General features: G+C 40.3%; 1 protein-coding gene across 9 annotated transcripts in view; it reads left to right on the top strand.

Moving 5' to 3' along the window:
• The first annotated feature begins 1,446 nt into the window (after nt 1–1,446).
• LUC7L (LUC7 like) overlaps nt 1,447–10,833 on the top strand; it is a 57,520-nt gene continuing 48,133 nt past the window's right edge. For 3 of the 9 annotated variants that reach the window (XM_080681618.1, XM_080681622.1, XM_080681616.1), the window contains exons 1-3: nt 1,455–1,626; nt 3,502–3,596; nt 8,529–8,627. In XM_080681618.1, coding sequence (XP_080537744.1) covers nt 1,566–1,626; nt 3,502–3,596; nt 8,529–8,627 — 255 coding nt within the window. In that variant the 5' untranslated portion in view covers nt 1,455–1,565. Of the gene's footprint in view, nt 1,627–2,437; nt 2,509–2,770; nt 2,854–3,042; nt 3,597–8,528; nt 8,628–10,833 lie in introns of those variants that run through there. The other 6 variants (XM_080681617.1, XM_080681621.1, XM_080681623.1 and 3 more) reach the window with 6 other exon arrangements.

Raw genomic sequence — 10,833 nt, 5'->3', positions numbered from 1 at the left:
TGTGGGTTTGATCCCCAGTCAGGGCACATATAAGAATCAACCAATGAATGCATAAATAAGTGGAACAACAAATTAATGTTTATCTCTCCTTTCTACTCCTTCTAAAAATAAATAAATAAATAAAGCCCTGCCAGGTGTCTCAGTGGTTGAGGGTCAACTTATGAACCAGGAGGTCATGGGTTCATTTCCTGGTCAGGGCACATGCCCAGGTTTAGGGCTCAATCCCCAGTAGGGGGCGTGCAGGAGGCAGCCAATCAATGATTCTCTCTCATCATTGATGTTTCTATCTCTATCTCCCTCTCTCTTCCTCTATGAAATCAATTAAACTATATTTAAAAAAGAGAACCATTTGATCCAAAGGAGAAGGCGTCAGGGCCCCATGCTGAAGCAGCAGATTCAGAAACCTAACTTGAGGTGGTCAGGCATAGGCTGAGAAGCAATGTAGTTCGATTAGAACAGCCTGCTTGGGAGAGAGCCTGGCCAAAGGCTAAAGGACACAGTTTCAGCAGAATAGGAACAGAATCAGGCTGACAGACAGTTCAAATGACCAGATTATAAAAACCAAATCCATGGTTAACACAGTCCCAAGAAACAGCCTGATCCCCTGGAATCAGGCCAAAGTATGAAAGGGAGAGCTCACAGACAAACAAGGCCTTTTAATATAAAAAGAAAAAAATAACCCTCTAAACAGATTCCAAATAAAACCCAGAGAGCTTTAAAACGCAAGACACCTGGAAGCTTGGACTCTGGAGAAAACTTACCCTCAAGCTTCTGCAGAGGGGAGAAAAAACAACCAGATCAAATTGCTGGCTCTGTGGGCACCACATTTGTTTGCTCACCAGCCCAGAGCTATCAGGGTCTTCTCTGGACCCCAGATGAGCCCTCACTGTGTTGACCACAAACAAAGTCGGCCAGGTATTCCTTCAGCAAAAATAATATTTAATTGGAAATAAAGACAGTATTGCAACACAGCCCTTGCCACCATAGTGAATCAGGTGCAAGTTCCTGGGTAAGCAATAGAGAGGAAGTCTTTTATAGAAGGGAAGAGGAAGTGTGTGGTAGGGTTGTTATAACCTAGAACTATTCTTGTAGGGCTTTCTGTCACCACATAGGGCATTTAGAGCTCCTCCAGCAGGACTTCCTGACTCCTGTCCAGGTTAAAGACTATCATTAATTTTGAAAATGGCTGGCAAAAAGACCCACGAGATTTGTTTTGGTTTGTCTATATTTACTATTTTGTTTACTTGCAGGTTAGCCTCTGTAGAGTTAATAGGTCTTGGGCTCCAGAGTAAAATATCAGAGTAGAGACTGTCTCCGCTGCTTAGACAACTGGCTTGGACCGTAACCGCAGTCTACTCTAGAGCGGAGTTCTGCACCCACCCGACCCCAGGAACTACATTTCCCAGCAGGCCAAACGCCGGCGCTGACGTACTTCCTCCCGACGTCCTCCGCGAAGGGAAGGAGCCGAGTGGGATCGAGACCGACGTGACTCTCCTTCGTCGTCGCCACCGCTGCGGAATTGAGAGACCTTGTCAGGGCCGTTCCTGCCGTTCCTGCCGGCCATCATGTCCGCCCAGGCGCAGATGCGGGCCCTGCTGGACCAGCTCATGGGCACGGCCCGGGACGGTGAGTCGGGGCGGCCAGCCAGGCGAGGGGCTGGGGCGGGAGTGAGGCGAGGCCGCCGGGCGGCCTGAAGCGGGGGCCGCAACTGTCTGCGCCTGCGCCCTCCCCTCCCCCACGCGCCGATGGCAGGCGCCGGGCCTTTGTGTGAGCGGGTTCGCCTGGCGGGCGACCTCGGCCGTTTTTTTTCCCACTGGCGGCGGATCCTCGGCGAGCTCCTCCTCCGAGCCCGCTCCGTCAGTGGGGCTCCATACCCCTTCCCCATTTATGGTCTTGCCATTTCCATCCCGGCAGTTGGCGAAAGGCTGGAGCCACCATGGGTTTCAGGTCGCCGGCAACTTGGGAGAAGCTACACCCAAGGGAGCCGATGGGCCTCGAACTCCCGCCGTTCTTATTCTGTACCATTGCAAGGAGAGCCGTAAATTGAGCTTTTCTTACGAGGGTTCCTGCCGAGTGCTTTTCCAAGCCCACTTCCCACTTAGGAGAGGCTCTGTTTAGCCAGCGCTTGTCAGTCGTTAGGTTAGGTTGTATTGTAGGGAGGAGTGCAAGATCATGATGGTTGTCTCAGGAGAAAGTGGTGGCATCTTTGCAAAACTATATACCTGCTGTGGTTTGTGTTTTCTTTTCTACTGAAGTAATGAAGTTGTAAGTTCACACTGGCACATTCGCAGGGCTGTGCAAATTCTTTGCACTATATTTCATAGGGGAAAACGTGCTTTTTAGCTTTCTTTGTATATTGAGTTGCTTTTGAATTGCTTCCCATATTTTTATTTCATACAAACTGAACAATTGTGGCCCCTCTATTTTATTTATAAAGGTTCAGTGTATCTTTGCCTGCCTACATCAATCTGCAAGGGAGTTGCAGAAAAGCCTCATGTTCATCGAGCCGTGAGTCACAACCAATTTCTAAGCTGTTATAACAAAAAAGTGTTTGCTTTTTTTCACAAGTATCTTTAAAAGTGTAGTTTAGAAAGAGAGCATTTTCAATAAAAAGACACTACATTAATCCTGGATGCTTGCAAATCCTAAAATATATTCCTCCTTTAGTATTACACAGCTGTGTGTCCTATACACAGATTAGCTTTAAAATTTGTCACATTCCACTTTGCCTTTACTTTTATGTATCATTCCCCTGACTTCCTTACTGCAGGTTGGGCAAGAAAACTTTTCCTTTAAAACTTTTCAACAGCGGGCATAAAATTCTGCAGCTGAGGTCTTGAAGAATGCACATGGGTACAGTATATGTTGGAACTCACAGTGTGTATTGACTAACCTAGTTCCTTTTTGCCTTTTTTTTTTTAAAGTTTTTTTCTTCTTCTTTTTTTTTTTTAAGTATTGTCTTGTTAACAGTGACTCCCAGGTGCCAACTCTTCTTTTTTAAGGGTGGGGGTGAAATGGGGATAGGAAGACTAGGTCTAGATTATTTATTAGCGGTGCAGTTTGAAAGCTTTCTTTGTATTTTTGAGCAAAATGCTGCCTACACATTTTGTCCACAGCAAAACGATTAGATTAATAAATAGCTTTTGTTGGTGGAAACTACCAGCTATAGGTCATATGTGGTGATTCATGGCCCTGTGATTAACATGGGTTTTGGTATCTGCCCACATGTATGTGTGGGGCTAGTGGCCTTTTGGTGCTCAGCCTTTTACTTCTGACTCCTTGACTTCTTTGGCACAATGATGGAGTCAGAACTTATTAAATGTGATTCTTCATGATATATTTAGCATCAAAAAACATTTGTATTCCACTCCAGTTGTAAATATCTCTAGGTCAGCTTTTCAGTGTATTTGGTAGTCTGCAAATCATCCAGGTGACTTGTACCAGATATGCTTTTGTATTTAACGTGGTATTGTCTTATTTAAAACCACAAATAAATTTCAGGAGATGAAACCAGACAGAGGGTGAAGTTTACAGATGACCGAGTCTGCAAGAGTCACCTTCTGGACTGCTGCCCTCATGACATCCTGGCTGGGACGGTAGGTGCATTTGTGGGACATTTGGGAGGTGGAGGGAGACATCACAGAACACTCGGTTTGGGGTGCTGTGTAGGCAGTATAAGTTTTCCAGGTTGAATTCTGTCTTCCTTTATCAGATAGAAATCACCTTTATTGCCCCTTCAAATTATAGGTTCTTTTAGTTTAATGGAATTTTTTTTTTAATAAACAATTTTTAAAAATAGGTTTTTATTGCTTTTTCAAAGAGAAAGGAAAGGACAGGGAGAGAGAGAGATGGAAACATTGATGAGAGAGAGATGATAGAAACATTGATCAGCTACCTCCTGTACACCCCTTACTGGGGATCCAACCCACAAGCAGGCATGTGCCCTGACCTGTAATCAAACTGTGACCTCCTGGTTTATAGGTTGACGCTTAACCACTGAGACAAACAGGCCGGGCAAAAGATAATCAGGTTTTTTGTAGAGTCAAACAAGATAACATTTCTTCTCCGAGTTTAGAATTTTCTAAAAATCAGTTGAGAATAGCATTGATTTTTCTAGTTTTGTGGTATGCCACCCTTTCAAGAAAGTAATACATGATTCAATGAATATAGACCCCTAAAATTTTAAGTTCACTTCAGATGAACAAAACAGATGAGTGCTAATTTTGTACAATTGCATTTATTCAAAATTAGATAGGATTTAAGAAGACTAAAGAGTGGATCTGTAAAGATCAGCACCATTTTAAGATTTCACAGCCACCTCGTGGGTATAAAAACTGTCTTCATTTTAAGGCTCAAATGTGCATGTACTAGTAAACGTTTTCTTTGTGATTAATCATTTATTAATGTCATTGTGGTGAGAAACTGCTTAGGTGTATTAAATCTTCTCAAGCTGGCTCTTCTGACAGCAAATAGGAAATGAATGCCAAACCTTGTGACTCTGTTACCTGAGGCTTACCTGCACTTTGATCTTGTGTAGGAAAGGATTGTAACTTGTATTTGCTACAGATTTTTGTTTGTGTTACTCTTTGTGTACCAGACAAAGTCAAGCAGAATAGGCAAATTCATTGCCAAAGGAATCCATCTGGCTTCCATTAGTTATAAACAGTTCAGCTATAGGATACTCCTGTAGGAGAAGTTTCATAACCTGGAATTGTTGATAGATCTTAGTGGGAGAAGTTTGGAGATGAGGGACATGCACCAGAGTGAAGCATTTCAACCGTGTTTTTCTTTTCTTTTTAATATTTTTTTTTTATTGATTTCAGAGAGGAAGGGAGAAGGAGAGAGAGATAGAAACATCAATGATGACAGAGAATCATTAATGGTCTGCCTCCTGCACGCCCCCCACTGGGGATTGAGCCCACAACCTGGGCATGTGCCCTTGACCGGAAACGTACCCGGGCCTTTCAGTTTGTAGGCCAATGCTCTATCTACTGAGCCAAACCGGCTAGGGCCAGCCATGTTTTTCTTTTTCTTTCTTTTTCTTTCTTTTTTTAAAAAATATATATTTTATTGATATTTTACAGAGAGGAAGGGAGAGGGATAGAGAGCTAGAAACATCGATGAGAGAGAAACATCGATCAGCTGCCTCCTGCACACCTCCCACCGGGGATGTGCCCGCAACCAAGGTACATGCCCTTGACCGGAATCGAACCCAGGATCCTTCAGTCCACAGGCCGACGCTCTATCCACTGAGCCAAACCGGTTTCGGCAACCATGTTTTTCTTAATCAGATCCCTGTGTAGCATTGTTCCAGAATGCTGGTGAGAAAAATAACCAGAATGAGGCCATTTCCTACCAATGTTTATTGTGTTAGGTATAGATTAATACACCAAGCATTTATTGGACACCTATTCTCTGTGCCAGGCACTGAGGATATGGTGCCAATAAGACAAAGTCTTTGCTTTCATTTAATGGTGGAAGAGAACATACAATAAATAATGAGTAGGTAATGGACTATTCTAGATAGGGTGATAAGGTAAGGCCTCTTAGGGACATTGGACTAGAGACCTGAATGGTGAGAAAGAACATGTACTTGGTTTTGAGGATATAATGCTCTGGGTAGAGGATGGAGGCTGTGGAATCATTTGAGTTATGAGAAGCCATGGACTGATCAGAGTCACTCCGGTGTCAGGTTGGGCAGGGGCATCTCAATAGAAGGAGTCTGAGGAGGAGCAGACTGAGGAGAAGGAGACATGTTCATGTGAAGATGCAAATCTCAGGAGTTGCTGAGGATCCATTAGGATGAAGATTGGGAATTCAAATGGAGGTTGTAGTAAATAAAAGTTGAGCCTCATTGGGTGTGGGCTACATGGAAGTGGAAGGTGAGGGTAGAGTTGAATGATGGGTCTTATGGGGAGTTTGTGTTAAATTGGAATGAATATAATTCTGTAGAGTGGAGCTGCAAGATGAAAGTGGTTATAACCGTCAGCCTGCTAAGGGCTACGCCAGGCTCAAGTTTTTATTCAAAACTATATCCTGTCATTAGGGTAAGGCAGAGGGGTGGAAGTAATAATTTTATTGGGGTCTAATGGAAAAATATAGTATTGGTTAGTAAGCTTGGGAGAATAAAATAGCTGGAGGGAAAGTAGTGTAACTTGTCTCACTGGAAGAACTTTGTTTTCCAAAGGTCCTGGAAGAAACCTTTAGTGTTTTTTCCTATTAGCAGTGTCAGATCACTAGCGAGAACACAGGTGTTTGTGCAGTAAAAAAGGTCTGACGGGCTGGATTTAACAACCACTTGGGATATTTTGGAAGGACCTAATGAGTGTGATGTTTCAGCTCTGTTTGGTGTTTAGCTGCCAGGGTAGTTGGCCAGTACTTCCCTGCCTCCTTGGCAAAGTGGAAAAGATACTAATACTTCTAGAGAGTAACCATGGCACCCAGGCCTATCCTCCGCTTACTTTAGCTTGAGGGCTCTCACCCAAAGGAAGACCTTAGCAGGGAATTTTGCTTCATTTGTGGTTCCCTAATGTAAAAACTTTCTTGGCATTTGGAAGTTTTTAGAGTGGAAATTGATTTGCACTTAAAATTTTTAGCACTTAAGGTTTTAGTGCTTCCTGTGGTGGTTACTTCATTAGCTTTTATTTTATTTTTTTAAAGAAAGTGGAAGGGAGAGTGTAAGGGAGAAAGGGAGTGACAGAAACATCAATTGGTTGCCTCCTTTACACTCCCTCATGGAGATCTAACCTGCAACCCAGGTATTTACTCTTGCCTTTGACAGATAATCAAATCCTTGATCCTTTGGTGAGTGGGCCAATGCTCACCACTGGCCAGGGCAAGACTTCATTAGCTTTTAAGTATTTCTGATAGCTGCCGTTAATTTTTCAGCTAAAGCGCATAGTTTTATTTGTGGAAACTATGTATTTTAAATAATCTTAGTTGGTACTTAAAAGAGTGAATGAAGCAAAAGTTAGCTTTACAGGGACAGTGATTCTAGTTGCAACTTTGGCTTCTAGAACCACTATTGCTCTACCTCTAGATCCCTTGTGTAACCAAAATACGTGAGCTATATATGACTTCAAAGTAAGAATAATGAAGGAGAAAAGGTTTTAGCATTTAAATGTAAGAGTCAATCTTTGGTAGAAATGAAGATAAACACACTAGGCAGCTTACTGACATTACTGTCACTGGTGATATTGAAGGGGATATATATATATATATTTTTTTCTAATATAGTTTTATTGATTTCAGAGAGGAAGGGAGAGAGAGAGAGAGAGAAATATCAGTGATGAGAGAGAGTCATGGATCGGCTGCTTCCTGCACACCCTGGGAATCGAGCCCCCAACCCAGACATGTGCCCTTACCGGATTCGAACCTGGGACCCTTCAGTCCTCAGGCTGATGTTCTATCCACTGAGTCAAACTGGCTAGGGCTGAAGGATATTTTGTTAGTGAGTATGGCACATACCTTCTTTGAGATAGGGCCCAAGAGCCAGGCACTGTGAGCCTCTCTAATTTTCCTAAAATGTTATGGATTTTATAACCCATGAAGGTTTTGATATCATTATGAACACAGTTTGAGCTCAAAGGAGTTCCTGGGTTCCATCACTTTTTGTTTACTAGTTAAGAATTGTCTCATTGGATGTTGGGTTTTGTTAACTCGAATTCTATTATTTGATAAGCATGATCCTCAGTATACAAACTTCCCTGTTGCTGTTTAGATGTCGGAGGCGGTGTTTGTGTCTGTGCAGTCTTGTACTCAGGATTTACATAAGTACTGTGCAGGGTTAATTGTTCTACGTCTGCTTAAAACACATAATAGCACATCAGGCTAATATTACTGTAACACAGGTGATTTGTTTAGTTAAAGAGCCTTTTGTTTCTCAAAAGGGCAACTGAGTGGCCCAATTATATGTCCAGGGTCATTTACCAGGTTAAGAGAATGGAGGATTCATTTGGCTCTGAATCAGCCTATTCTGCTTTATTCCCTTTGGTATACAAAGTGCTACACAAAAGCCAAGTGTTAGGTTGTGTTGTAATTGCCAAAACCTGATTTCTATCTGCTCTTTCCTTTTCTTGTCTCTGCAATTTGAGCATCTTGAGTAGTAAAGATTGCATGAAGGGATGCCTAGAACTAGAAGCTTGTTGCTATCAGGACACTGGGGTGTTCTTGCCTCTTTCTTGCCACTCCCACCCCCAATTCTGCTATTAAAAAATAGAATTTTTTTTCTATGACCGATGCAAAAATAAAATTGGCAAAGTTAATTAATGTGGTTTTCATTTGTCCAATTAGCTCTGGGTCTAAAAGAGATATAAACCTTTACACTTGTTAAATGCATCAGTTCTATCATGTAGTCACGGTGGTAAAAGAAAAATAAGGCTTCTCAGCCATATTCTATTTCTTAATTTTCTTATGATAGATTAGTATTCAAAAAAGTATTGTTTATATTGGTAACAGTTGAGACACCAGAGCATGTGCTTTCTAATGGGTAGATGTTCGTGTGTAAACTTCTGTTTGTTTCTTAACAGCGCATGGATTTAGGAGAATGTACCAAAATCCACGACTTGGCCCTCCGAGCAGATTATGAAATCGCAAGTAAAGAAAGGGACCTGTTTTTTGAATTGGATGTAAGTTTTATTTGGTGTTAATTAGTCCCTATTGTGAAGAGCCAAATATTGAACTTACAGGAATAATGCAACATAAGTAAGTTATGAAACAAACAAAATAGATAACCTGTTATTCCATCACTCTAGCTAAGGACTGGAACATGGCCAATACCATTTTGTGTCTGCCTGTGTGTCTACCTCCCCAACACTATATTTTGTGTGTGTCATTTCCTTTTAAAAATATTTTTATTATATATTTTTATGATTCCTTGAAGATTGTTTATTCTTGTTTTTTAAGGCTTTAAAATGGTTTCATAGTGTAGACAGTTGTTAATAACTATTTTTTCGTTCAGTAGTGTTTCTATTTACCCATTTTGCTGGGTATTGTTTGTTTTCATTATTGATTGAGTATTGCTCAAACTATCCATTCTTTATTCATAGACAAAATTAGTGTTTGCTATTATGAAGAGTATAAAGAATATTCTTGAATATCTTCTTGGTGCATGTGTACAAGGATTTTTCTAGGATATATTCTATTATCTAGGATATATTCCTAGGAGAGATAGTTTGTAAGGGATGCATTCTTTTATTTTTTCTCTCTATTGTTTGATAAAGTGGCTGTATCAATTTACAGCCACAACAGAGGTGTATACATTCTCACCAACATTGGTATTACCAGACTGTTAAATTTTTGCAATTTAGTGGTTATAAAATGACGTTTCACAACTTTTGTTTATTTTCTCCCAAAGGAACCTTTATAAAATTTTTTTTTTTTAATTTGTCCCTGTTCCCTCTGTGATACCCTGGATATCATGATAATCCATGCTGCATATCATTTTATGTACTGTGATTTCTTTCCATGCCACAACCATTGTAATATCTTAGATTTCCCCCCCTATAAGGCCAGTTTTTACCCCTCACCTTTTGAGAATGCATGATTTAGAGTTGTTTTGTTTTAATTTTTTACCCCAATCCGCCAACACTATTATGAGCAGAAATCATTAGAAGGGTTTGATGCCATTCAGTTTCCTGAGTTGAAGACTGTGAAGGAAGCCAGAGGAAAATGAAACCCAAGGAAACACATTTTTTCCCCTCATAGGACATTTTAAAGGATATATTGTTGCTGGAGTAAATTCTGGTTAAGCCAGTAGTCTTAAAAAGTGATAAGAATGGAGAATTTTTTTTTTTTCAAATATATTCTTTAACAGCAGTGTGCTCTCAGCATTGAATCTTTGAATTAACAAAAGTCTAGCAACAGCTCAACTAACAGATGGGACTTGGAAATGGTAATGTTCTATATTATGAGTTTTAATTCTCCAATAACCTAAAAATGATTATATAAAGAGGCTTTTACCTGGGGATACCAGGTTTTAGTAAACTGATAGGTATACAGAGGTATAGGTTGAAATCTCAGTTTTAGTTAATATATTATTTGGATCACAAACCTTAGCATTTCTATTAAGTTAGAAGGCCAGTATACTTTTTAAATGGCCTGATTAATATCAGAGAATAGATAAATAGAAGAAATTGAGACTACAGAAAGAGATTGAAATATAAATAGTAATTTAGTTTATTATGAATGGTATATGTTCAGTCAGAGTAGAGAAGATGGATATTTAATGAACAGTGTTGGAAACTGTGGATTAGCCAGTTGGAAAAATACCAAGTTGGAGCCCCAAAAAGTTAATTTTGTTTTTGTCATTTTCAGATGTTATAAAGCATAGGAGCTATGAGAAAGATGGATGCATTAGTCTATATGAAAACTTAAGATACTATCTTATGAAAAATTCCCATACATAAAATAAGAATAAACGGAGGCAAAATGTTTGTATATATGATGATGGGCTAGTTTCCTTTCTACATTAAGTCTTAACCTTGGTGGGTTCTGTGACTTCAGTGAAATGGTGTAAAAAGAAACCAATTTTACCGTAGGTTAATAGTAGATATAAACAAGAGTAAAGTTCCTATAGCATCTCATGGATGTTGAATGAAATGATATTATTCGAGGACCTGCTATATATAAAATTCATCATGGTTGACATAGCTCAATAGAAAACAGGCGACGAACATTTCCTAGCAGGCATCTAATCCTATAACTTGCTTACTTTCACTCAGAACTAAAGAGATGGGGAGTTAAGTAATCCTGATACACCTGGATAATTGAGCATCTCAAGGTGTGAAAACACGTTCTATCAGTGCCAGTTGTGAGAGTGTATCTGACTGAACA

The sequence above is a fragment of the Plecotus auritus genome (genome assembly GCF_963455305.1).
Source record: "Plecotus auritus genome assembly, chromosome: 7".
Classification (NCBI taxonomy): Eukaryota; Metazoa; Chordata; class Mammalia; order Chiroptera; family Vespertilionidae; genus Plecotus; species Plecotus auritus.
This window is presented reverse-complemented; position numbering and strand designations above follow the sequence as displayed.